Genomic DNA, 27,845 nt, shown 5'->3' with positions numbered 1-27,845 from the left:
CTTTCTATGCAAATACACCGTACATATTAAATATAATCTATATTACATATTTAATGTCATATCTGACTGGCTTTTTATTAACACCTACTATGTCTATCCAGGGTTTCCCAAACTCCCTGCATGGTTAGTTTTTTCCCTATCACTACACCATTCATTCAAATAATAAACTAATCATCAAGTCGTGATAATTTTTATCAGCTGTGTACTGTTCGGGCAAAGACCAACACGTGCACGCACCGCTTGGGGTCGTGAAGACGTCGTTTTGGAAACGCTGTGTAATGATCTGTGTCCGTGCAACTGTTGCTCATGGGGTTGACGTCACTTGACCTGTCACACACACACACACAAGAGGAAGAGGGCATTAGGGCAGCTCCTGCTTCTCTCTCGTCAACAATCACAGTCAGCAGACTAGATAGACTACAGCAGAGCAGCTCGAACTCAAGAGCGACGCCGCTTTCTTTTAGACACTCGTGAGATTGTAATAGCCTATATTTTAAATTCAGTTTGTAATGGAGAAAGTGTGCATATAGTCACTAAAGTGGGACAGTCGCGGTGTAGGAGTTGTTGAGTTGTTGTGCGGCAAACCACCCATGACCAAAGCGCATGGAATATTGGAATAATTCTGCGACGCAATAATACACTTCGATCTGAAGCAGCGAGCTGGGAGTGCATTTTGTTCATCGAAAATAATTCCGTTCTATATTGGAGGTTACTTTTATTGACTTTTCAAACCACTGATATTTCTTTGTCTGTTTCCCTTTGTTTTGGCTGTCTACACGACTGCTGGACTGGACACAGTCATGCGCTCTCTGTCTCTATTGTGACGTCGAGTTTCCAGCATTTTTCCGAGGCTATTTATGGTTTATTTGAATAGGGACAGATATAATCAAATTGATATAGCGAATAAACAATTATCTGCAACTTTGCACAGTGTGTAGGACCATTTTCAACACCTGACACCTGATTTTGGAAAGCTTTATGAGACTGTAGAGGACTGGCTAGAACTTCTGTTTCACAGACCTTACAGGACTTCATATTTTGTGGACATCAGAACAGGACAGGAGCCATCATGGGTGTCAGGCAGAGTAGCCCCATGGCTGAGAGTCGAACCCGGGCATATTCTAGCCCTGTCCCCTCCTCTGGAGGCAGCACTACCCCAGTGTTCAGATACACAGCTGGGCCTGGTGGGCCCCAAATTCACTACACCGGATGGAACCGACCCAGCTCCTACCACCAGGTGTGTATGAGTGTAATGGAAGTGGTTTGGGACAACAGTTACATGATGAGTAACTGCCTGAGACATGGAGATTTGTTTTAGCTCACAAAGCCAATGCCATGGCTTTAGTTCAGGAGGCTAACACAGTCTTGTTTTAGCTCACCAAGCCAATGCCAAGGCTTTTAGTTCAGGAGGCTAACACAGTCTTGTGGTACACAGGTTCAAACCATGGTCAGTTATGCCTGTGTAATTCAGTCATATCTATGTCCAGTATCTTGACGTGTGTGTGTGTGTGTGTGTATCCACCAGATTAATGTAACTCATGGCGGGCGGAGCAGGACGGATGTGTTCGGTAACAGTCTGGACCAGGAGGAACCAGACTGGGAGAGAGGAGAACACCAGCTGATGATTGGCTCTCTACCACTTCACCTGTCCCCTAACCTACTGGGAGGTACGTGTGTATTCCTGGGCCTGACTGTCTACACCACATCTTATTTCACAACAAGGAATCTGGGCTCTTCTCACCCCCTCCCCTCACTGTGCTGTTATCACCCCCCTTCCCTCACTGGGCTGTTATCACCCCCCTTCCCTCACTGGGCTGTTATCACCCCCTCCCCTCACTGGGCTGTTATCACCCCCTCCCCTCACTGGGCTGTTATCACCCCCTCCCCTCACTGGGCTGTTATCACCCCTCTCACTGGGCTGTTATCACCCCCTCACTGGGCTGTTATCACCCCCTCCCCTCACTGGGCTGTTATCACCCCCCCCTCACTGGGCTGTTATCACCCCCCTCCCTCACTGGGCTGTTATCACCCCCTTCCCTCACTGGGCTGTTATCACCCCCCTTCCCTCACTGGGCTGTTATCACCCCCCTTCCCTCACTGGGCTGTTATCACCCCCTCGCTGGGCTGTTCTCACCCCCTCCCCTCGCTGGGCTGTTATCATGGCGGGCTGTTCTCCCCTCGCTGGGCTGTTCTCACCTTCCCTCCCCTCGCTGGGCTGTTTTCACCCCCCCTCGCTGGGCTGTTCTCATGGCAGGCTGTTCTCACCCCCTCGCTGGGCTGTTCTCACCCCTCCCTCCCCTGTTCTCACCCCCTCTCCTCGCTGGGCTGTTCTCATGGCAGGCTGTTCTCCCCCTCCCTCGCTGGGCTGTTCTCATGGCAGGCTGTTCTCACAGGCTGTTCTCACCCCCTCGCTGGGCTGTTCTCACCCCCTCCCCTTGCTGGGCTGTTCTCACTGGGCTGTTATCACCCCCTTCCCTCACTGGGCTGTTATCACCCCCCCTCATGGGCTGTTATCATGGCAGGGCTGTTCTCACCCCCTCCCCTCGCTGGGCTGTTCTCACCCCCTCCCTCGCTGGGCTGTTCTCACCCCCTCCCCTCGCTGGGCTGTTCTCACCCCCTCCCCCCTCGCTGGGCTGTTCTCACCCCCCTCCCCTCGCTGGGCTGTTCTCACCCCCCCTCCAGGCTGTTCTCACCCCCTCCCCTCGCTGGGCTGTTCTCACCCCCCTCCCCTCGCTGGGCTGTTCTCACCCCCCTCCCCTCGCTGGGCTGTTCTCATGGCAGGCTGTTCTCACCCCCTCCCCTCGCTGGGCTGTTCTCACCCCCCTCCCCTCGCTGGGCTGTTCTCACCCCCTCCCCGCTGGGCTGTTCTCACCCCCTCCTCGCTAGGCTGTTCTCACCCCCCTCCCTCGCTGGGCAGATAAGAAGAGGACCAATGGTTGACCAATGGTTGACCTATGACCTATTTGTGTGAGCGCTGACATGTCCGGTTCTATATTTCCCAGGGTTCCACTGTCCTGTGTGCAGTAAGTTTTTGGTGTCAGATGAGATGGAGATCCACCTGATCATGTGTCTCACCAAGCCACGACTCGCCTACAACGGTCAGTGTGTGACTGTATGCGTGTGTGTGTGTTATGTCTTGTTAGTCTGCCTGTCCGTCTGGCCTTCTGATTGGCTAGCATGGTAGTGATGTCAGGATGGTGATGATAATGTGGTGTGTTTTGTCCCAGAGGACGTTCTGGAGAAGGATAGTGAGGAGTGTGCCATCTGTCTAGACGAGATGGAGCAGGGAGACACCATCGCTAGACTGCCCTGTCTCTGTATCTACCACAAAGGGTAACTACACACACACACACACACACACACACACACGATCACAGTAAGATGCTGTTATTTTACTCGTGATTCCCTCTCTCTCCGGCTCTCAGGTGTATAGACGAGTGGTTTGAGGTGAATCGTTCGTGTCCAGAGCACCCCTCGGATTAAAGCTTCAGAAACCCACGGCATGTCTACTATCTACCTAGTTCATCTAGATCTACGTCTTCATGCTGGCCTATGACTCTACTTTACCTAGATCTACTTCTTCATGACATGCTGGCCTATGAATCTACTTCATCCAGATCTACTTCCTCATGACATGCTGGCCTATGACTCTACTTTACCTAGATCTACTTCTTCATGACATGCTGGCCTATGAATCTACTTCATCCAGATCTACTTCCTCATGACATGCTGGCCTATGACTCTACTTTACCTAGATCTACTTCCTCATGACATGCTGGCCTATGACTCTACTTTACCTAGATCTACTTCTTCATGACATGCTGGCCTATGAATCTACTTCATCCAGATCTACTTCTTCATGAAATGCTGGCCTATGAATCTACTTCACCTAGATCTACGGCTGACCTGCTTGTCCGTGAATCTACTCTACTTATATCTACGTCTGACCAGTGTTTGAAGAATGACGACTCTAGCCTGTAAAGTGCAGCCTACTCTTTTGCCTCACCAGGATACCCCTAATTTGCCTGGAATGCTCATTTAGAGATGCTCACCATAGACTTCAATAGACTGGGCCAGGACCCGTCTTCTGAGAGTTGTACCTCAGCTGACTGACTGACAATGAGGACGCTGCTCGTGCTTATATAAGACACTGATGAACGATGATGACTTGAGGAACACGGTGGAGCATGGACACACAGCGAGACTTCATATTCCTCTCAGATCTACTCTAGTGGGTAGTGCTTAGTGGGTAGGGGTGGATAACTTCATTGTTAGTATTACTGTATTATAACAATGGAATAATGGGTTTGATTTTAACGGTGTAGAATGAGGGTATTTAGACAGCCGTTTCTACTGTAGTAAGACACACGGTCTGAGTGCTGTGGCTGAAGCATGCAGTTACTTCTGTCCTTCATTTGTACTTGTGTCAATTATCAAATCGCATGTTCTGTTGACCTTAATTTTTATGTCTGTGGTTGTGTAAAATAAATGTAAAGGAACAGGGAATTAAAACCTTTGATTTACTCCAGACTTCACTGTAATATGTATATTTTGCATAAGAGCTTGAATTCATCGAAATAAAGAACTAAAGTACAAATCAGCTCCAGAATATGTACTGTAAAAATATATGTACACTATCATTAATGTATGTCTAAATCATGGGTGTTACATGTGTACTGTGTTTTAATATTACTGAATCAGAACTTTCAGAGGTTTAAGAAACTAAGAATAAAAATGTATCAAATTGATTTCTGAAGTAACTCATTCACATTCCTTATATGTCCTTTAAATACATTAGTGTCTCCTGTTTCAATTAAACCATTAATCTCTCCCACATCCAATTCACGTCAGTCTTCATGGAGTCTGTCTGGGCACCCTAAACCCTACAGAGTGCACTACTTTTGACCAGAACCCAATAGGGATGAACATCTTGGCCATGTTCTGTTATAATCTCCACCCGGCACAGCCAGAAGAGGACTGGCCACCCCTCAGCCTGGTTCCTCTCTTAAGTTTCCTCCTAGGTTCTGGCCTTTCTAGGGAGTTTTTCCGAGCCACCGTGCTTCTACACCTGCATTGCTTGCTGTTTGGGGTTTTAGGCTGGGTTTCTGTACAGCACTGAGAAATCTGCTGATGTAAGAAGTGCTTTATAAATACATTTGGATCATCAACTAGATTCAGCCGCAAACTATTATTTTCTTGGTCAGGGGCGGAATAGGCAGGGTCAGCAGGTAGCCTAGCGGTTCAAAAAAGCACTGGGCCAGTAATCAAAAGGTCACTGGTACAAATCCCCAAGCCAACGAGGTGAAAAATCTGCAGATGTGCCCTTGAGCAAGGCACTTCATTCAAGATGTCGTCCTGCAGGGGTTGGGAGAGTGGATGGGGGAGGAGAGATGGGAAACGGAAAGAAAGACCCTTTGTGACAGGCACATTTTTCAAATCACATTTTATTTGTCACATGAGCTGAATACAACAGGTCCAGACCTTACCGTGAAATGCTTACTTACAAGCCCTTAACCAACAATGCAGGTAAGAAAATATTTACTAAATAAAAAGTTAAAAGTAATAAAATAACGAAGCTATATACAGGGGGTACCGGGTCAATGTTTGGGGGGTACAGGATAGTCAAGGGAATTTGTAGTGACTATGCATAGATAAACAGCGAGCAGCAGCAACGTGGGGTTCGGGGGGCAATGTAAATAGTCCGTGTAGCCACTTGATTAACTGTTCAGCAGTCTTATGGCTTGGGGTTAGAAGCTGTTAAGGAGCCTTTTGGACCTAGACTTGGCACACCGGTGCAGGAAGAACAGACTATGACTAGTGTGGCTGGAGTCTGACAATTTTTCACTGCGTAAGTGAGGACAATATTATTCAATTTCTATTGTTGTCCCTTCTATTCTATATATGGACTGGAGAAATTAATATCCTCTGTGTTATTGTTAAACTCCATGTTACTTGGTGATCTCCTACAAGCTACGTCAGGAGAGTCTGAAATATCCAAACTAATCGTAGCTAGCCTACTTGTCCATTAACTTCAGTCGGCCGGTGCAGTGAAATATAGCCGTGTTTCGCAGCTGGAGTCTGGACCAAAACCTTGCGATAGTAAGCAAGTTACCAACCAGGTTCATGCGATAATGCCAGCCTTGAAACCATAAAAAAAGACGTGTTGAAATATGTAAAAGTGAAATAGTGATATAATCATTTACACTTTTTACAACCCATCATCGCCCATGCAGTCGGCATTCTTAGTGTGTCCGGCTCATCTCATTGGCTAAGGGGCTAATTGAGTGAAGGCATAGTGCATGACTTAAGAGTGTTCATGGCTACAGTAGACACATTATTTGGCCATCGGGAGAAATGTCAGTCACAGCTAGGTTTATAAAATATGTAATACTCAATATCTTAGTTTAATTAAACCTGTTGGTTTTTTGAGCAGTGCTGAAAATGACTACCAAAATATAAAATGCAACATTTAACAATTTAAAGACTTTACTGAGATAGTTAATTTTAGTCAAATTATTCATTTGGAATGAATTCATTACGTCCTCATCTATGGATTTCACCTTTAAAAAAAAAAGGAGCGTGGATCACATCTCCTTCGCATAGAGTTGATCAGGCTGTTAATTGTGGCCTGTGGAATGTTGTCCCACTCCTCTTCAATGGCTGTGCTAAATTGCTGGATATTGGCGGGAACTGGAAGATGCTGTTGTCACCCATTGGGCCAGTTTGACGTGTACATGTCCGGTGAGTATGCAGGCAATTGAAGAATTGGGACAATTTCAGCTTCCAGGAATTGTGTACAGATCCTTACTTGATCACGCTGAAAAATGAGGCGATGGTGGCGGATGAATGGCACGACAATGGGCCTCGGGATCTTGTCAAGCTATCGCTGTGCATTCCAATTGCCATCGATAAAATGCAATTGTTGTCCATACCTTAAGCCCACCTCCACCAAGAGGCACGCCGCTCACATCAGCAAACCGCTAACCCACACACACACGTGCTCTAAAACGGCGGAGGCGGCTTATGGTAGAGAAATCAACATTAAATTCTCTAGCAACAGCTCTGGTGGACGTGCCTGCAGTCAGCATGCCAATTGCACACTATCAAAAGTTGAGACATCCGTGGTGTTGTGACACAAAACTGCACATTAGTGGCCTTTTATTGTCCCCAGCACAAAGTGCACCTGTGTAATAATGCGGTTTAATTAATCAGCTTCTTGATATGCACACCTGTCAGGTGGATAGATTATCTTGGCATAGGAGAAATACTCACTAACAGGGATGTACAAAAATTGGAGAGAAGCTTTTTGTGCGTATGGAACATTTCTGGGACGTTTTACTTCAGCTTGTTTATGTTTTAGTTTCGTGCAAATCCCACTAACGCTATATTATTTCTATATTCCCTTGGTCATATCCTAATTCCCTTTCTAACCCTGAAAAATTTAATCTAAACAGGGCAACGTATCTCCACATACAGTTCATCGGCATGATAGGGACAATCATGTTATTGTATGTCAATCCAAAGACCTGCGGCCTGCGCTGAATTCAACCAAAAAGTGATCCATTGACATCTTTACCATCCTGGCCCAGTATTTATCAGTAGCACTACGGATGGGTTACCAGGTGGTGGTTATTTGGTAAACGTGTTATTGATGGACAAAGAATGAACTAGCCTCATCCACCGTCCTGTAAACTTCCGAGATCAAGATGGTGGAACGAGGTTAGCACAAAGGATCAAATGTAGCATTTTCACGCGGCTGAAACATTATCATTCATTTACAAGATTTGATCTAGTCAGCCCACCCAAAAACATTCCTCTGGAATAAAGCCTCAGACGTGTTCTGAACTACACAACGTGCACATCAACTAAAGAAAGGCAATAAAGCACAGACACCTCATTTGCTGTTCGTGTGAAACATCTTTAATGTACAAAATAAGAAAAAAATAAAAACATGTTCAGGATTCACAAAAGTTTCCTGAGAGAGAAAAAAGTGACAAAAAAACGTTGCTGTACAAACAGTAGGACATGACTGACATCTGCGCCGTCATGGCGATCATCTCCTGGGCCCTCCCCTGCCTCGGCCCCTCCCCCTGCCACGCCCCCTTCCTCTGCCCCTTCCACGCCCAGCCACTGGAGAGAGAGATTGAAGAGAGAGGGAGAGAAAAAGCGAGAGAAGAAATTATTAGAGATGAGTTACACATCACAAATGTCTAGACTCTCCTATTCCTTGGGTCTCGTTGGTCTTTGTTGGGAGAGGTCGCTGACTGAACAGCGTTTGCCTCAATACTTTAGGCGGGATTGCCAGTTTTGATTTAAGTCTGATGAAGCAAATCTATTGAAGGCGAGAACTCAGTCATGGCATCATCAGAAGGATGTAAGGCTGACTCCATTTAGTCGACAAGCTGTTGGTAAACAGAGATTCTTTTAGTCAAGCAGTAACCTACACCACACCAGTCTGATTCGCGTCTGTCTGAGTGGACTAATCCATTGTGGAGGCCGCGGGGATGGTACAGTCCATCACTAAGACGTGCTACTGAAATTGTATACGGTTATATTACATAATGGTGCAACACTAATAAAATAAAATATTTTTTTTAAATAACAAATGCACTACTGTCTCCTGTGTTGGATAGTGATTGCTGACCGCGGTTCTGAAACAGCGCGCTGTTGAATTGTCGCCTTTTCCTAGACCATGTTGCTATGTGCATAATAGCAAAGTTAACCAGCATATCGGCGTTGAGAACAATGCTGTGGAGGCAGCAGTGGAGTTAGGACACGTGAAAACAGTCCTTTCCTTAATTGTCTAAGAATATGGGTGAAATGGCATCTTAAATTAGGTCTTTTATCAATAGCCCACCTGTTAAATGTGCCTGGATTTAGAAATCATCAATATATACAGTGCCTTCAGAAAGCATTCAGGCCACTTGACCTTTTCCACATTTTTGTTAAGATATCTGTTTTAGAATAAGGCTTAAATAAAACATCCTCAGCAAACAAAACGGAAACAGGGTAGAATGTTTTTGCAAGTTAATACAAATAAAACAGATTGGAGTCCACCTATAGTAAATTCAAGTGATTGGACATGATTTGGAAAGTCACACACCTGTCTATATAAGGTCCCACAGTTGACAGTGCATGTCAGAGCAAAATCCAAGCAATGAGGTTGAAACAATTGTCCGTAGGGCTCCGAGACAGGATGGTGTCGAGAAACCGATCCGGGAAAGGGAACCAAAACATTTCTACAGCATTGAAGGCCCCCAGGAACAGTGGCCTCCATAATTGTTCATTTTTTAAGCAAAATTCAGGAGAAATTGGTGTTCAAATAGCAAAAATATATTTTTAAAGTGCCAACTATTAAAAAAAAAAAATCAAATCTTGTTCCCGTGCCTACCACAGCACAAAGACACCCTTGGTTAAATCAGTAAATTATCTTAGAGCCAACACAGATGCCAAACATGTCTGGCAAACTCTTGGATTTAAGTGCTGCATTTGACACTGTGGACCATGATGTCCTTCTGGACAGACTGGAGAGGTGGGTTGGGCCTCTCCGGTCCAGTTCTAAAATTGGTTTAAGATCTATTTAACAGGTAGTGTGTTTTTGGTCACAATTGGTGAACATCACTCACGAGAAAATCCTAATGACACGAGACGCTCCACAAGGTTTGATTTTGGGTCCGGCACTGTTTATATACACACTGTATCGGTCAGAAGTTTGTCATTCCAGGGTTTTGCTTTATTGTTTTGTATTCCTACATTGTAGAATAATAGTGACGACATCAAAACTATGAAATAACACATATGGAATCATGTAGTAACCAAAAAAAAAAAAAAGTGTTAAACAAATCAAAATATTTTATATTTGAGATTCTTCAAAGTAGCCACCCTTTTCCGCAATGACAGCTTTGCACACATTTCCAACCACCGTGTCTTTGTGAGACGCAGAGTAGGTGAACGGATGATCTCCGCATGTTTGGTTTCCACCGTGAAGCATGGAGGAGGAGGTGGGATGGTGCGTCGCTGGTGTCACCGATTTATTTAGAATTCAAGGCACACTTAACCTGCATGGCTACAACAGCATTCTGCAGCGATACGCCATCCCATCTGGTTTGCGCTTAGTGGGACTATCATTTGTTTTCAACAGGACAATGACCCAACACACATCCAGGCTGTGTAAGGGCTATTTGACCAAGAAGGAGAGTGATGGAGTGCTGCATCAGATGACCTGGCCTCCGCAATCACCTGACCTCAAACCAATTGAGATGGTTTGGGATGAGTTGGACTACAGAGGGAAGGAAAAGCAGCCAACAAGTGCTCAGTATATGTGGGAACTCCTTCAAGACTATCAGAAAATCATTCCAGGTGAAGCTTGTTGAGAGAATGCCAGGATTGTGCACCGCTGTCATCAAGGCAAAGGGTGGCTACTTTGAAGAATCTAAAATATATTTCAATATATTTGACACTTTGGTCACTAGATGATTCCACTTGTGTTATTTCATAGTTGATGTCTTTACTATTATTCTACAATGTAGAAAATAGTAAAAAATAAAGAAAAACCCTTGAATGAGGAGATGTATCCAAACTCTTGACTGACACACACATCCCCGTGGCATCATTATCAGAAAGCACAGCATTGATCTTCCCTGCTACACAGACGATACACAACTTTTACATTTCTGCGTCAGAGGATTTTAGCGCCACAGATGAATGTAGACTGTATTAGCGATTTAAATACTTTGGATGGGATCACAGCTAAACCAAGACAAGTTACTTGTTGTTGGAGCCAAAGCACAGAGAGAATCTGTGTAGCACATTTTAATTCATTCACAGGCAATAAAATATAAAACACCAGGTAAAAAACCTAGGTGTTATTTTAGACTATGTGCTAAATTTCTAATCAAATTAGGAATGTGAACAAAAAAGCTTATTATCACTTGAGGAACATTGCCACGGCGTGGCCGTTTCACGCTCAGGCTGATACAGAGAACTCATCCATACAAGCAGACTTGACTGCTGGAATGCTCTCCTGTCCTGTAAAACATACAGAATGCTGCAGCACGGGTACTGACCAAGACCAGACAGAGTGCATACATTACACCGGTTTTAAGGTATCCGCACTAACTGCCCGTGAGTTCTAGAATTCTTCTATTGGTTTTTAAATCAATCCACAATTGTGCATCACAATACATGTCAGACGTGATTTTAAGTTAAGAACCGAAGGGGGGACTGTGGACATATTAGGTCCCCCAGCATGGAGAGGCAGGCTTTAGTTACTATGCCCCCAGCCTCTGGAATAGCCTGCCAGAGAACCCAGGGGGGACTGTGGACATATTAGGTCCCCCAGCATGGAGAGGCAGCCTTTAGTTACTATGCCCCCAGCCTCTGGAATAGCCTGCCAGAGAACCCAGGGGGACTGTGGACATATTAGGTCCCCCAGCATGGAGAGGCAGGCTTTAGTTACTATGCCCCCAGCCTCTGGAATAGCCTGCCAGAGAACCCAGGGGGGACTGTGGACATATTAGGTCCCCCAGCATGGAGAGGCAGGCTTTAGTTACTATGCCCCCAGCCTCTGGAATAGCCTGCCAGAGAACCCAGGGGGGACTGTGGACATATTAGGTCCCCCAGCATGGAGAGGCAGGCTTTAGTTACTATGCCCCCAGCCTCTGGAATAGCCTGCCAGAGAACCCAGGGGGGACTGTGGACATATTAGGTCCCCCAGCATGGAGAGGCAGGCTTTAGTTACTATGCCCCCAGCCTCTGGAATAGCCTGCCAGAGAACCCAGGGGGGGGGACTGTGGACATATTAGGTCCCCCAGCATGGAGAGGCAGGCTTTAGTTACTATGCCCCCAGCCTCTGGAATAGCCTGCCAGAGAACCCAGGGGGGGACTGTGGACATATTAGGTCCCCCAGCATGGAGAGGCAGGCTTTAGTTACTATGCCCCCAGCCTCTGGAATAGCCTGCCAGAGAACCCAGGGGGACTGTGGACATATTAGGTCCCCCAGCATGGAGAGGCAGGCTTTAGTTACTATGCCCCCAGCCTCTGGAATAGCCTGCCAGAGAACCCGGGGGGGGGGACTGTGGACATATTAGGTCCCCCAGCATGGAGAGGCAGGCTTTAGTTACTATGCCCCCAGCCTCTGGAATAGCCTGCCAGAGAACCCAGGGGGGACTGTGGACATATTAGGTCCCCCAGCATGGAGAGGCAGGCTTTAGTTACTATGCCCCCAGCCTCTGGAATAGCCTGCCAGAGAACCCAGGGGGGGACTGTGGACATATTAGGTCCCCCAGCATGGAGAGGCAGGCTTTAGTTACTATGCCCCCAGCCTCTGGAATAGCCTGCCAGAGAACCCAGGGGGGGACTGTGGACATATTAGGTCCCCCAGCATGGAGAGGCAGGCTTTAGTTACTATGCCCCCAGCCTCTGGAATAGCCTGCCAGAGAACCCAGGGGGGGACTGTGGACATATTAGGTCCCCCAGCATGGAGAGGCAGGCTTTAGTTACTATGCCCCCAGCCTCTGGAATAGCCTGCCAGAGAACCCGGGGGGGACTGTGGACATATTAGGTCCCCCAGCATGGAGAGGCAGGCTTTAGTTACTATGCCCCCAGCCTCTGGAATAGCCTGCCAGAGAACCCAGGGGGACTGTGGACATATTAGGTCCCCCAGCATGGAGAGGCAGGCTTTAGTTACTATGCCCCCAGCCTCTGGAATAGCCTGCCAGAGAACCCAGGGGGGACGGGACTGTGGACATATTAGGTCCCCCAGCATGGAGAGGCAGGCTTTAGTTACTATGCCCCCAGCCTCTGGAATAGCCTGCCAGAGAACCCAGGGGGGACTGTGGACATATTAGGTCCCCCAGCATGGAGAGGCAGGCTTTAGTTACTATGCCCCCAGCCTCTGGAATAGCCTGCCAGAGAACCCAGGGGGGACTGTGGACATATTAGGTCCCCCAGCATGGAGAGGCAGGCTTTAGTTACTATGCCCCCAGCCTCTGGAATAGCCTGCCAGAGAACCCAGGGGGACTGTGGACATATTAGGTCCCCCAGCATGGAGAGGCAGGCTTTAGTTACTATGCCCCCAGCCTCTGGAATAGCCTGCCAGAGAACCCAGGGGGGGACTGTGGACATATTAGGTCCCCCAGCATGGAGAGGCAGGCTTTAGTTACTATGCCCCCAGCCTCTGGAATAGCCTGCCAGAGAACCCGGGGGGACTGTGGACATATTAGGTCCCCCAGCATGGAGAGGCAGGCTTTAGTTACTATGCCCCCAGCCTCTGGAATAGCCTGCCAGAGAACCCAGGGGGACTGTGGACATATTAGGTCCCCCAGCATGGAGAGGCAGGCTTTAGTTACTATGCCCCCAGCCTCTGGAATAGCCTGCCAGAGAACCCAGGGGGGACGGGACTGTGGACATATTAGGTCCCCCAGCATGGAGAGGCAGGCTTTAGTTACTATGCCCCCAGCCTCTGGAATAGCCTGCCAGAGAACCCAGGGGGGGGACTGTGGACATATTAGGTCCCCCAGCATGGAGAGGCAGGCTTTAGTTACTATGCCCCCAGCCTCTGGAATAGCCTGCCAGAGAACCCAAGGGGGGACTGTGGACATATTAGGTCCCCCAGCATGGAGAGGCAGGCTTTAGTTACTATGCCCCCAGCCTCTGGAATAGCCTGCCAGAGAACCCAGGGGGGACTGTGGACATATTAGGTCCCCCAGCATGGAGAGGCAGGCTTTAGTTACTATGCCCCCAGCCTCTGGAATAGCCTGCCAGAGAACCCAGGGGGGACTGTGGACATATTAGGTCCCCCAGCATGGAGAGGCAGGCTTTAGTTACTATGCCCCCAGCCTCTGGAATAGCCTGCCAGAGAACCCAGGGGGGACTGTGGACATATTAGGTCCCCCAGCATGGAGAGGCAGGCTTTAGTTACTATGCCCCCAGCCTCTGGAATAGCCTGCCAGAGAACCCAGGGGGGGACTGTGGACATATTAGGTCCCCCAGCATGGAGAGGCAGGCTTTAGTTACTATGCCCCCAGCCTCTGGAATAGCCTGCCAGAGAACCCAGGGGGGACTGTGGACATATTAGGTCCCCCAGCATGGAGAGGCAGGCTTTAGTTACTATGCCCCCAGCCTCTGGAATAGCCTGCCAGAGAACCCAAGGGGGGACTGTGGACATATTAGGTCCCCCAGCATGGAGAGGCAGGCTTTAGTTACTATGCCCCCAGCCTCTGGAATAGCCTGCCAGAGAACCCAAGGGGGGACTGTGGACATATTAGGTCCCCCAGCATGGAGAGGCAGGCTTTAGTTACTATGCCCCCAGCCTCTGGAATAGCCTGCCAGAGAACCCAAGGGGGGGACTGTGGACATATTAGGTCCCCCAGCATGGAGAGGCAGGCTTTAGTTACTATGCCCCCAGCCTCTGGAATAGCCTGCCAGAGAACCCAGGGGGGACTGTGGACATATTAGGTCCCCCAGCATGGAGAGGCAGGCTTTAGTTACTATGCCCCCAGCCTCTGGAATAGCCTGCCAGAGAACCCAGGGGGGACTGTGGACATATTAGGTCCCCCAGCATGGAGAGGCAGGCTTTAGTTACTATGCCCCCAGCCTCTGGAATAGCCTGCCAGGGAACCCAGGGGGGACTGTGGACATATTAGGTCCCCCAGCATGGAGAGGCAGGCTTTAGTTACTATGCCCCCAGCCTCTGGAATAGCCTGCCAGAGAACCCAGGGGGGGACTGTGGACATATTAGGTCCCCCAGCATGGAGAGGCAGGCTTTAGTTACTATGCCCCCAGCCTCTGGAATAGCCTGCCAGAGAACCCAACGGGGGGGGACTGTGGACATATTAGGTCCCCCAGCATGGAGAGGCAGGCTTTAGTTACTATGCCCCCAGCCTCTGGAATAGCCTGCCAGAGAACCCAAGGGGGGACTGTGGACATATTAGGTCCCCCAGCATGGAGAGGCAGGCTTTAGTTACTATGCCCCCAGCCTCTGGAATAGCCTGCCAGAGAACCCAAGGGGGGACTGTGGACATATTAGGTCCCCCAGCATGGAGAGGCAGCCTTTAGTTACTATGCCCCCAGCCTCTGGAATAGCCTGCCAGAGAACCCAAGGGGGGCTGTGGACATATTTAAAAGAGATCTTCTTGTTTGTGGTGTAGTAAAATGTTTGAGCTTTTATTTAAATTAGTTTTTCCACGTTGCATTCCATGTCCGAAATTTGGCTGTATAAATAAAGTTTGATTTGAACTAGTTACAACATGCCTCAACTAGTAGTTTAACAGACGTGGTCTTTGCTCTTGGCCCTGAACCGCTGTAGTGAGTACAGGTTTCAGTTACAGCCAAACGACCTAACACCTGACTGAATTCACCAGAAAGTCTTTGGCTAGCCAACTCTGCTGTCTTGGTTCTGGGCTGGCACAAAAGCCTTCAGTCTATACAAGGGGAACTAAACTGATCCTACGAGTGCCGGAACCTGTTGTGTCTCTCTTCTAACTGATAATTCATTGCACACCTGGTACCCCAGGTCTAACTCAGTCCCTGATTAGAAGAGAACAATGAAAAAATGCAGTGGAACTGGCTTTCGAGAACCAGGAATTAACTGACTTTGGTGGAATCTAAAAAGTATTCCTCAATTTCCCTCTGATCCCCAGAGGGAGGCAAGGACAGGAACCTTCGATATTCCACTGATATGTTGACCAGACTCACACCCCTCCTCCCAGTCTCCTTGTGTACTCACCAGCCTCTCTCTTCTTGGACTTGACCTTGGGTTCAATGTCGACCAGCAGGGTGTCCAGCGGCAGACTGTCCGGCAGGATGAAGTATCTGATGTTGTTGCCACGGATACTGAGGCTCTCCAGCTGGGTGGGCTCGCGGTTCTTCAGAGTCATCTTCACCGCCTTCAGGTGAGTGTTCATACTCACGTCCACACCTGAGGCACACAGTTAATGAAAATCATTAATGTTATGGTAATGCACCCCCATTCACATCTACCCTACTCATAGGTGTCTGACAAAGAGTGCCGACATAAAACACCAACTTTAATTTAACTGTGGAGTTTCCTAATAAAAACATCACTTGAGACAACAGGCTACAATAGTAAACATTGTTTGGACTGAGCAGCTACAGCACCCTAAACTTGACTTTTGGCCTTGTTTACATTGGATGCATCTCAATAGTCCTAAGTGGAGGTGTAGCCGTTGTTCAGCCAGACATGAGGGGACATGGTCCATACCTGTGATCGTCCCATGGACCTGGGTTCCATTCTTCAGCTCAATGGTCACAGTCTCATGGCTGAGTTTCATCAAAAAACTAGAGGAGAGGAGGGGAGGGCGGACAGCTTGGTTATGAGTAGAGGCAATGTTACAAGAAATGCTGTTTCATCAAGTTGTGAATATCCCTTACCAACTTAACGAGCCATTGTTTTGACAGAAACGGGTTTAAAAACACTTTAAATCCAAGGTCTCTTATTTTTCGTCTGTAGGCCATTCCAGACCACTCAGTAAGGTACCAAGTTCTCCCACTTCTACAGGCGGAAAATGGAAGACCCTGGATAAAAACGTGTTTAAAAAGCTTATTTGATAGCGAAGGATACATTCAACCCGACGAATCGGAAGTATTTTGGTGTAACTGAGTAGTTTAGATTGGGTTGATCAAGAACGCCAGGCTACGGGAGCTCCCGCAACGAGCCATCAGTCTAAACAATGTTGGCTCGTTGCGGGACGAAGCAAGTGGTAAGTAGCTACTTAGTTTACTGTGTGCAATGTCCAAAACAAACGAGAAAGATGAACACCAACCAGAACACTAGACAAGAGCACAACATTGTTATGAACTATTGTTGGTGGGAAACCATTCAGGGCCCTTCCTGCACTGTGGTTTTCTAGCTTACTGTTAGCAAGCTAACGTCAATAGCACATCTGCGGTTAGCAGAAAACAATGGCATATAGAAAGTCGCCAGGTAGTTCAAAGGCAGTCGTACGATCGTGTTGCATATTATTTTCGCGGTTGAAAGCCCGTTCATTATATAACAAAGAATAAATTAGCTAGTCGCTTTTGCATATCTCTCATGTAATCACATCAACTAACGTTAACTACTTTCAGCGAACAAACTCGCACTCCAAATCTAAATCAATCCATCTACTCAACCCCATATTTTTCACCTTGCATTGAAGCATAAAACTAAAGATTGATTTTTAGAATATGCTTACCGTACGAGTTTCATGTTGGTGATGGATTACAGACAAATCCTCCACCAAAGACAAAACAAAATAATTACAGCGTACAAGTGGGATCACAGGCCGCTGCTGTATGAAATACGTTTTCTTTGCAGGATCACCGACGTCATAAAAACTCGACCGAACCAGGAAATGCAAAAAGAAAAGATAAGTGAACATTGCCTTCTAGTGGTTGATAGAATTGCATGACACGTTAAGACTGAGTCTTTTAAATCTTTTTCGGGGTGCTTTTCAAGATTTTTTATTTTTTTTATTCATGATACAAAAATCGACTTATATTGCCACACATGTCTAACAAAACAAAACACAGGTATTAATAAGAAAATACTGAAACATACAAAATAATAAAAAATAAAAAAATGTTTAGTGCAATTGTATTCACTCTGTTATTCACTAGGGTTAATGTTTTAAAAGATAGTTGAATTCAATCAGAAAAATGTGTAATTTTGGTATAGAATTTTGGCAACAAGAATTTTAAAAAATAACAATAATTTCAGTGGTCTTGTTATCATTGCAATTGTAACATATTATATATTTAATGTCAAAACATAGGCAGTGTGCATAATAGTAAATAAGTATTTTGCAATGTTTTCCCAAAATTCTGACAGAAATTTACATTCAAAGAACAAGTTAGACATATTCTTACCTTCTTTTACACAGAAAAGAAAGAGTAAAGATTGAGTCTTAAGTATGACGAGACTGATAAACTCTCATGTTAAAAGCATTTACACTGTAACATGAACCAAGTGTTCCATAGTGACCAAATGAAATAAAAATACGTTGAAAGAAATGTAGTTTTTTTTTCATGTATCAAGTATCGTCTATGGAGACGCAAATAACACCAATGTTTATGGTCGCCAGGGTTACAGTAATATAAAAAGCGTCGGGGTCGTCTGGGTTACAACCCCACTGGCCTTGAAACATTAAATAAAATACCAAGAAAATACAAAACAAATTGAATAGAAACCTTATCGTGAACAAAATTGCGATAAACAAACAATTATCATAACAATGGTGTCGTACAAAAATATAAAGTTTCCAAATCCATACTCCATCGTTCCAGGTTATGGTTTGTATGATCTGTGCGCATCACGTTACACCCTACTATACACTACTGCACTGCACTATACTGTAGGTAGGGGTAAAGGATAGATAATAGACAGTAACAGCAGTATACTGTAGGTAGGGATAAAGGATAGATAATAGACAGTAACAGCAGTATACTGTAGGTAGGGATAAAGGATAGATAATAGACAGTAACAGCAGTATACTGTAGGTAGGGGTACAGGATAGATAATAGACAGTAACAGCAGTATACTGTAGGTAGGGGTACAGGATAGATAATAGACAGTAACAGCAGTATACTGTAGGTAGGGGTAAAGGATAGATAATAGACAGTAACAGCAGTATACTGTAGGTAGGGGTAAAGGATCGATAATAGACAGTAAAAGCAGTATACTGTAGGTAGGGGTAAAGGATAGATAATAGACAGTAACAGCAGTATACTTACTGTATGTAATCAGTATATCATGTAGTAATCAAAAAAGTGTTAAACAAATAAAAATATATTTTATATTTGAGATTCTTCAAAGTAGCCACCCTTTGCCTTGATGACAGCTTTGCACACTCTTGGCATTCTCTTAACCAGCTTTATGAGGTAGTCACCTGGAATGCGTTTCAATTAACATGTGTGCCTTGTTAAAAGTTAATTTGTGGAATTGATTTCCTACTTTATGCATTTGAGCCAATCAGTTGTGTTGTGACAAGGTAGGGTTGGTATACAGAAGAGCCATATTTGGTAAAATACCAAGTCCATATTATGGCAAAAACAGCTCAAATAAGCAAAGAGAAATGACAGTCCGTCATTACTTTAAGACATGAAGATCAGTCAATTTGGAAAATTTCAAGTGCAGTCGCAAAAACCATCAAGTGCTACATTATGATGAAACTGGCTCTCATGAGAACCGCCACAGGAATGGAAGACACAGAGTTATCTCTGCTACAGAGGATAAGTTCATTAGAGTTACCTCTCTCAGAAACTGCAGCCCAAATAAATGCTTCACAGAGTTCAAGTAACAGAATTTTCTCAACATCAACTGTTCAGAGGAGACTGAGTGAATCAGGCCTTAATGGTCAAATTGCTGCAAAGAAACCACTCCGAAAAGACACCAATAAGAAGAAGAGACTTGCCAAGAAACACAAGCAATGGACATTAGACCGGTGGAAATCTGGCCTTTGCTCTTTTGAGTGCAAATTTGTGATTTTTGGTTCCAACCGCTGTGCCTTTATGAGACGCAGAGTAGGTGAACGGATGATCTCCGCATGTGTGGTTCCCACCGTGAAGCATGGAGGAGGAGGTGTGATGGTGTGGGGGTGCTTTGCTGGTGACACTGTCTAAGATTTATTTAGAATTCAAGGCATACTTAACCAGCAATTCTACAGTGATATGCCATCCCATCTGATTTGCGCTTAGTGGGACAATCATTTGTTTTCAACAGGACAATGACCCAACACACCTCCAGGCTGTGTAAGGTCTATTTGACCAAGAAGGAGAGTGATGGAGTGCTGCATCAAATGACCTGGCCTACACAATCACCTGACCTCAACCCAATTGAGATCGTTTGGGATGAGTTGGACTGCATATGTGGGAACTCCTTCAAGACAGTTGGAAAAGCATTCCAGGTGAAGCTGGTTGAGAGAATGCCAAGAGTGTGCAAAGCTGTCATCAAGGAAAAGTGTGGCTACTTTGGAGAATATAAAATGTATTTTGATTTGTTTAACACTTTTTTGATTACTACATGATTCCATATTTGTTATTTCACACTTGATGTCTTCACTACTATTTTACAATGTAGAAAATAGTAAAAATAAAGAAAAACCCTTGAATGACTGAAATATCATATTTGCATAAGTATTCAGACCCTTTACTCAGTACTTTGTTGAAGCACCTTTGGCAGCGATTACAGCCTAGAGTCTTCTTGGGTATGACGCTACAAGCTTGGTGTCACGAGTCCGACCGAGGGTGTTTCCCCTTCCCGGGCGGTTGGCGCTCGGCGGTCGTCGTCACCGGCCTATTAGCTGCCACTGATTGTTTTTCCTCTCCCTCCTTGTATGTTTAGTGGTAGCACCTGTTCATGGTTAATCAGTTAATTAGTTTGTCTTTATTAGACAGCCGGCCCGCCTGGTTGTTGTGCGGGATTATTTCAGTGTAACCTTCGGCTCTGTTGTAGAGGTACGTGTTAGTGCCTGGTCGTTACTTTTCCGTTGTACATTTCTCATTCCCTGTGTTTGGGGCCGTTACTGTGAGCACCCTGTGGTGCGTTGGCGCTATTAAAGACGCACAGCTTTGCACTCACTGTCTCCTGCGTTTGACTCCACACACCTACGACACCTGAAGTGTTACAGAATCCCGCACCTGAATCAAATCGAATGGAGTCAGCAGGAGCAGCAGCCAACCCTCTCCCATCGATGGAGGAACGGGTTCTCCACCACACCACCATTCTCCATCGGATCGGATCCGCGATGGATCAAGTGATGGAGAGAATGGACCGATGGGAGAGGAGTGGTCTCCTCTCTCCACCTTCGGCACCCCGACTCCGGACTCCTCATCACTCGACTCCAGCACCCTTCGTCTGACGCTACCGAGGGCTTATGATGGAGCGGCGGCGGGTTGCCAGGGGTTTCTGCTTCAGCTGGAGCTATACCTGGCCACCGTTAGACCCACTCCCTCAGGAGCGGAGAGGGTGAGTGTCCTCATCTCCTGCCTCACGGGTCGTGCTCTGGAGTGGGCGAACGCAGTCTGGAATGGCCCAGACTCAGCGCGGGAGCACTACCCAGAGTTTTCCTGCCGCTTCCGTGCCGTGTTTGATCACCCTATAGACGGCCGAGCGGTGGGAGAACGACTTTTCCATCTCAGGCAGGAGAGGAGGAGCGCCCAGGATTACGCGCTGGAGTTCCGGACCTTGGCAGCCGGATCTGGGTGGAACGACAGGGCCCTTATGGACCACTACAGGTGTGGTCTCCGAGAGGACGTCCGCCGGGAGTTAGCGTGTCGGGACACCACTCTGTCACTGGATCAGCTGATTGACATGTCCATTCGACTGGACAATCTGCTGGCTGCCCGTTCAGAGAGGGTCCTGTGCGTTCCACCACCCAGCCCCTCCGCTCCCATTCCGATGGAGTTGGGAGGGGCTGCGCCGAGGGGTACCGGAGGAGGAGGCCTTCCCTGCACCAACTGTGGTCGGAGAGGACACACGTCTGATCGGTGCTGGGGGGGTCCGTCTGGGAGTAGAGATGGCAGGCGGAACGCTTCTCGGTCACCCCAGGTGAGTCAGCATCAGACTCACCCAGAATCCCTTGTTGGCCATATGTTTGTCTTAATCTCTTTCCTTCACTTTTTTCCCTCTTCCCAGCATAGGGCGCTAGTCGATTCAGGCGCAGCTGGGAACTTTATGGATCGCGGACTCGCCCTTAAGTTAGGGGTTCCGCTGGTGCCGATAGATTCTCCTTTCCCCGTGCACTCCCTAGATAGCCGGCCATTAGGGTCAGGGATGGTCGGGGAGACCACGGTCCCACTGGACATGGTGACGCAGGGGAATCATAGGGAGCGTATCAGTTTTCTTATTATTGATTCGCCTGCGTTTCCAGTGGTGCTGGGGACTCCCTGGCTGGCCCGGCACAATCCTAAAATTTCGTGGAGACAAGGGGTTCTCCAGGGGTGGTCAGAGGAGTGTTCTGGAAGGTGTTTGGGAGTTTCCATCGGTGCCACGTCGGTGGAGAGTCCAGACCAGGGTTCCACGGTGTGCATTCCCCCGAGTATGCCGATTTGGCAATCGCTTTCAGTAAAGTGAAAGCGACTAAATTACCACCTTATCGACCGGGAAGGGATTGTACGATAGATCTCAGGTAGACGCTGCGCTTCCCAAGAGTCATGTGTACCCGCTGTCCCAGGAGGAGACGTTGGCAATGGAGACATATGTCACGGAGTCGCTGGGACAGGGGTACATTCGGCCCTCCATTTCACCCGTCTCCTCGAGTTTCTTTTTTGTGAGGAAAAAGGAGGGAGGTTTGCGTCCGTGTATCGATTATAGAGGTCTAAACGCCATCACAGTGGGGTATAGTTACCCTCTACCTCTCATCGCTACGGCGGTGGAATCGTTCCACGGAGCGCAGTTCTTCACAAAACTGGATCTCAGGAGCGCGTATAGTCTGGTGCGTATTCGGAAGGGAGACGAGTGGAAAACCGCATTTAGTACTACATCCGGCCACTATGAGTACCTCGTCATGCCGTATGGGTTAAAGAATGCTCCAGCCGTTTTCAATCCTTTGTAGACGAGATTCTCAGGGACCTGTGCGGTCAGGGGTGGTTGTTTATATCGATGACATTCTGATCTACTCGGCCACTCACACCGCGCATGTGTCTCTGGTGCGCAAAGTGCTTGGAAGACTGCTGGAGCATGACCTATACGTCAAGGCTGAGAAATGCGTGTTCTCTAAACGATCCGTCTCTTTTCTGGGATATCGCATTTCCACCTCGGGGTGGTGATGGAGGTGACCGCATTAGGGCCGTGCGTAATTGGCCGACTCCAACCACGGTAAAGGAGGTGCAGCGGTTTTGGGTTTTGCCAACTACTACCGGAGGTTTATCCGGGGTTTTGGCCAGATAGCGGCTCCCATTACCTCACTGCTGGGGGGCCCGGTGCGATTGCAGTGGTCAGCACAGGCGGACAGGGCATTCAACAAGTTGAAGGCGCTGTTCACTGATGCGCCCGTGTTGGCGCATCCGGATCCCTCTCTAGCATTCATAGTGGAGGTGGACGCGTCCGAGGCTGGGGTGGGTGCCGTGCTATCACAGCGCTCGGGTACGCCACAAAAAACTCCGCCCCTGCGCTTTCTTCTCAAGGAAGCTCAGCCCAGCGGAGCGTAACTATGATGTGGGGGACCGGGAGTTGCTAGCGGTGGTTAGAGCTCTGAAGGTGTGGAGACACTGGCTTGAGGGGCTAAGCACCCTTTTCTCATCTGGACCGACCACCAGAATCTGGAGTATATTCGGGCTGCAAGGAGACTTAACCCACGTCAGGCAAGGTGGGCCATATTCTTCACCCGGTTCCGGTTTACTTTGTCTTATAGACCGGGCTCCCAGAACGTGAAGGCTGACGCACTGTCCCGCCTTTACGACACCGAGGATGGGTCCACCGAACCTACTCCCATCCTTCCCGCCTCTAAGCTGGTAGCCCCAGTGGTATGGGAGGTGGACTCGGACATCGAGCGGGCGTTACGGGCTGAACCCGCGCCTCCTCAGTGTCCAGCGGGCGAAGGTACGTGCCGCTTGATGTTCGGGACAAGCTGATTCGGTGGGCTCACGTCCTACCCTCCTCGGGTCACCCTGGGGTGACGAGGACAGTGGGGAGCCTTCAGGGGAGGTATTGGTGGCCTACGTTGGTTAAGGACGTTAAGGGTTATGTCTCCTCTTGCTCAGTGTGCGCTCAGAGTAAGGCTCCTAGGCACCTTCCTAGAGTGAAGCTAAAACCCCTCCCCGTTCCACAGCGGCCATGGTCACATCTGTCCATAGATTTCCTGACCGATCTTCCGCCGTCTCAGGGGAACACCGCGGTTCTAGTGATTGTGGATCGGTTTTCTAAGTCCTGCCGTCTCCTCCCGTTGCCCGGTATCCCTACAGCCCTGCAGACTGCGGAGGCATTATTTACCCATGTCTTTCGGCACTACGGGTGCCGGAGGACATCGTTTCTGATCGGGGCCCCCAATTCACGTCTCGGGTATGGAGAGCGTTCATGGAACGCTTGGGGTCTCTGTCAGCCTGACCTCCGGTTATCACCCCGAGAGTAATGGGCAGGTGGAGAGATTGAACCAGGAGGTGGGTAGGTTTCTGCGGTCGTATTGCCAGGATCGGCCAGGGAGTGGGCACGATACATTCCCTGGGCTGAAATGGCTCAGAACTCACTACGCCACTCCTCTACTAACGTGTCCCCTTTTCAGTGTGTGTTGGGATACCAGCCGGTCCTGGCACCATGGCATCCGAGCCAGACCGAGGCTCCTGCGGTGGAGGAATGGGTACAGCGCTCCAAGGAGACCTGGAGGGCCGTCCAGGAATCTCTACGACAAGCGAGTGGACGGCAGAAGAGGAGTGCTGACCGCCACCGCAGTGAGGCCCCCGTGTTTGTACCGGGGGACAGGGTCTGGCTCTCGACCCGAAACCTACCTCTCCGCTTGCCCTGCCGGAAGCTGGGTCCGCAGTGTGTAGGGCCCTTTAAAGTCCTGAGGAGAATAAACGAGGTGTGTTATCGATTACAACTCCCTTCCTATTATCGAATTAACCCCTCGTTTCATGTGTCTCTCCTCAGGCCGGTGGTAGCTGGTCCCCTGCAGGACAGTGAGGTACCGGAGGTCCCTCCCCCTCTGGACATCGAGGGGACCCCGGCGTACACGATCCGGGCCATTCTGGACTCAAGACGCCGGGTGAGGGGCCTGCAGTACCTCGTGGACTGGGAGGGGTACGGTCCGGAGGAGAGGTGCTGGGTACCGGTGAGGGACATCTTGGATCCATCCATGTTGAGGGATTTCCATCGCCTCCATCCGGATCGCCCTGCACCTCGTCCTCCGGGCGACCTCGAGGCCGGTGTCGGCGCGCTGCGGGAGCCGCGCGTCAGGAGGGGGGTACTGTCACGAGTCCGACCGAGGGTGTTTCCCCTTCCCGGGCGGTTGGCGCTCGGCGGTCGTCGTCACCGGCCTATTAGCTGCCACTGATTGTTTTTCCTCTCCCTCCTTGTATGTTTAGTGGTAGCACCTGTTCATGGTTAATCAGTTAATTAGTTTGTCTTTATTAGACAGCCGGCCCGCCTGGTTGTTGTGCGGGATTATTTCAGTGTAACCTTCGGCTCTGTTGTAGAGGTACGTGTTAGTGCCTGGTCGTTACTTTTCCGTTGTACATTTCTCATTCCCTGTGTTTGGGGCCGTTACTATTGTGAGCACCCTGTGGTGCGTTTGGCGCTATTAAAGACGCACAGCTTTGCACTCACTGTCTCCTGCGTTTGACTCCACACCTACGACACCTGAAGTGTTACACTTGGCACACCTGTATTTGGGGAGTTTCTCCCATTATTCTCTGCAGATAATCTCAAACTCTGTCAGGTTGGATGGGGAGCATTGCTGCGCAGCTATTTTCAGGTCTCTCCAGAGATGTTTGATCGGGTTCAAGTCTGAGCTCTGGCTTGGCCACTCAAGGACATTCAGAGACTTGTCCCAAAGCCACTCCTGCGTTGTCTTGGCTGTGTGCTTAGGGCTGTTGTCCTGTTGGAAGGTGAACCTTCACCCCAGTCTAAGGTTGTGAGCGCTCTGGAGAAGATTTGCATAAAGGATCTCTCTGTACTTTTCTCCGTTCATCTTTCCCTCGATCCTGACTAGTCGCCCAGTCCCTGTGCTGAAAGACATCCCCACAGCATGATGCTGCCACCACCATGATTCACCGTAGGGATGGTGCCAGGTTTCCTCCAGACATGACGCTTGGCATTCAGGCCAAATCAAATCAATCAAATTTTATTTGTCACATACACATGGTTAGCAGATGTTAATGCGAGTGTAGCGAAATGCTTGTGCTTCTAGTTCCGACAATGCAGTGATAACCAACAAGTAATCTAACTAACAATTCCAAAACTACTGTCTTATACACAGTGTAAGGGGATAAAGAATAGGCAAATCGTTCAACCTTGGTTTCATCAGACCAGAGAATCTTGTTTTTCATGGTCTGAGAGTCTTTAGGTACCTTTTGGCAAACTCCAAGCGGGCTGTCATGTGCCTTTTACTGAGGAGTGGCTTCCGTCTGGCCCACTCTACCATAAACGCCTGATTGGTGGAGTGCTGCAGATTGGTGATAGAGACGCAGAGATGGTTTTCTTTCAGGAAGGATATCCCATCTCCACAGAGGAACTCTGGCGCTCTGTCAGAATGACCATCGGGTTCTTGGTCACCAAGGCCCTTCTCCCCTAATTGCACAGTTTGGCCGGGCGGCCAGCTCAAGGAAGTGTCTTGTTGGTTCTAAAATTCTTCCATTTAAGAATGATGGAGGCCACTGTGTTCTTGGGGACCTTCAATGCTGCAGACATTTTTTGGTAACCTTCCCCAGATCTGTGCCTCGACACAATCCGGTCTCGGAGCTTTACGGACAATTCCTTCGACATCATGGCTTGGTCTTTGCTCTGACATGCACTGTCAACTGTGGGACCTAATATAGACAGGTGTGTGCCTTTCCAAATAATGTCCAATCAATTGAATTTACCACAGGTGGACTCCAATCAAGTTCTAGAAACATCTCAAGGATGATCAATGTCAACAGGATGCACCTGAGCTCAATTTCGAGACTCATAGCAAATTGTCTGCATAGTTATGTAAATAAGGTATTTATGTTTTTTATTTTTAATACATTTACAACAAAAATAACTTTTGTTATTATAGGGTATTGTGTGTAGATTGATGAGGGGAAAAAAATATATTGTATCCATTTTAGAAAAGGGCTATAACGTACTAAAATGTGGAAAAAGTCAAGGGGTCTGAATACTTTTCGAATGCACTGTATCTAAATCCACAGATCCATTTATTTATAAACAATCTCTGTTCCTCCACCATTTTCTGCTCCAGTAATGTAGACTCCCATTCTCTCCATCTCCCTCTCCCCTTCTCTCCATCTCCCCTTCTCTCCATCTCCCCTCCATCTTCGTCTCCCCTTCTTTCCATCTCCCTCTCCTCTTCTCTCCATCTCCCTCTTCTCTCCATCTCCCCTTCTCTCCATCTCCCTCTCCCCTTCTCTCCATCTCCCTCTCCTCTCTATCTCCCTCTCCCCTTCTCTCCATCTCCCTCTCTATCTTCCTCTCTTCTCTCTCTGTCTTCTCATGTCAACAGCATTACAACATTCTGACATGGATTCAAAGCAAATCAGTTTACAATTGCCAAAAATTACCAACCATAACAACCACTCGCTTTTGGTGGCATGGTGTGTTTACAACACATAGCTTATAAGTGTTCATAACATAGCATTTATAACGCAGTGTTCATAAGCTTATCATGGTGAAGTAGCTACTTCAATTTTCACACCATGGATGAAATCCCAAGAACAATACACAGTGTGCTAAGTGTCAGACTCTATAAAGAAATAAAGAAAGTCTCAGACTCTAATTATGTTCCCAAAAGTTTAATGGGTATAGCAACCAACGTTTCGGCAACGCAGTGCCTTCTCCAGGGTTGAGGTGTAAGGATCAGACTCAACATAAGGGTTAGCTAGCTAGCTAAAAAAACAAAGACCCTGTCTGACTCTGTATATGGTTGTGTCCAGGCAACACACCATGTAGCTGAATAAACTCCACTCCCCCATGTAGCCTAGCCTGGCTAATTGCTTTATTTCCTTGGTCTCTGGCTCTTTCAACAGGCTAGCACTTGTAAGCTAGTGACTAACTAAGAATTATAATCATAGCCGGAGCCATGTATTTCTGTCTATATGCCGTTGGTCATCGTTAGCTAGCTACATGGCTAGCTAGTTACCCACCGCCGTTCTGCTACAGAACTGGCTGATGTGAATATCTGGATGTGATGCCAAGTTAGGCTGGTTCAAGCTGA

The 27,845-nt window shown here is 47.9% G+C and overlaps 2 protein-coding genes across 2 annotated transcripts; one reads left to right on the top strand and one right to left on the bottom strand.

Moving 5' to 3' along the window:
- Positions 1-256: 256 nt before the first annotated feature.
- Positions 257-4,748, top strand: LOC118376308 (E3 ubiquitin-protein ligase znrf2-like). The gene is made up of 5 exons (XM_035763009.2): positions 257-1,237; positions 1,526-1,667; positions 3,003-3,098; positions 3,228-3,333; positions 3,426-4,748. The coding sequence occupies exons 1-5, from the start codon at positions 1,070-1,072 to the stop codon at positions 3,481-3,483; spliced, it is 570 nt and encodes a 189-aa protein (XP_035618902.1). The 5' UTR covers positions 257-1,069; the 3' UTR covers positions 3,484-4,748.
- Positions 4,749-7,897: 3,149 nt separating this feature from the next.
- Positions 7,898-17,413, bottom strand: LOC118376309 (small nuclear ribonucleoprotein Sm D1). The gene is made up of 4 exons (XM_035763011.2): positions 17,196-17,413; positions 16,223-16,299; positions 15,728-15,919; positions 7,898-8,130 (listed from the first exon to the last, which is right to left on the bottom strand). Exons 1-4 carry the CDS (start codon positions 17,207-17,209, stop codon positions 8,054-8,056), a joined length of 360 nt encoding a protein of 119 aa, XP_035618904.1. The 5' UTR covers positions 17,210-17,413; the 3' UTR covers positions 7,898-8,053.
- Positions 17,414-27,845: the final 10,432 nt, after the last annotated feature.

Source organism: Oncorhynchus keta, chromosome 19, assembly GCF_023373465.1.
Source record: "Oncorhynchus keta strain PuntledgeMale-10-30-2019 chromosome 19, Oket_V2, whole genome shotgun sequence".
NCBI lineage: Eukaryota > Metazoa > Chordata > Actinopteri > Salmoniformes > Salmonidae > Oncorhynchus > Oncorhynchus keta.
Note: the sequence above shows the minus strand (reverse complement) of the source record. Positions and strands in the feature narration are given on the sequence as shown.

Excerpts from the sequence above, each read along its gene's own strand:
- LOC118376308 (XM_035763009.2), top strand. The coding sequence starts at position 1,070 with ATGGGTGTCAGGCAGAGTAGCCCCATGGCTGAGAGTCGAACCCGGGCA. Across the intron at positions 1,238-1,525 it reads GACCCAGCTCCTACCACCAG|ATTAATGTAACTCATGGCGG; the intron begins GTGTGTATGAGT and ends TGTATCCACCAG. Across the intron at positions 1,668-3,002 it reads GTCCCCTAACCTACTGGGAG|GGTTCCACTGTCCTGTGTGC; the intron begins GTACGTGTGTAT and ends TATATTTCCCAG.
- LOC118376309 (XM_035763011.2), bottom strand. Across the intron at positions 15,920-16,222 it reads GGTCCATGGGACGATCACAG|GTGTGGACGTGAGTATGAAC; the intron begins GTATGGACCATG and ends TGTGTGCCTCAG. Across the intron at positions 8,131-15,727 it reads GTCCAAGAAGAGAGAGGCTG|TGGCTGGGCGTGGAAGGGGC; the intron begins GTGAGTACACAA and ends CTCTCTCTCCAG.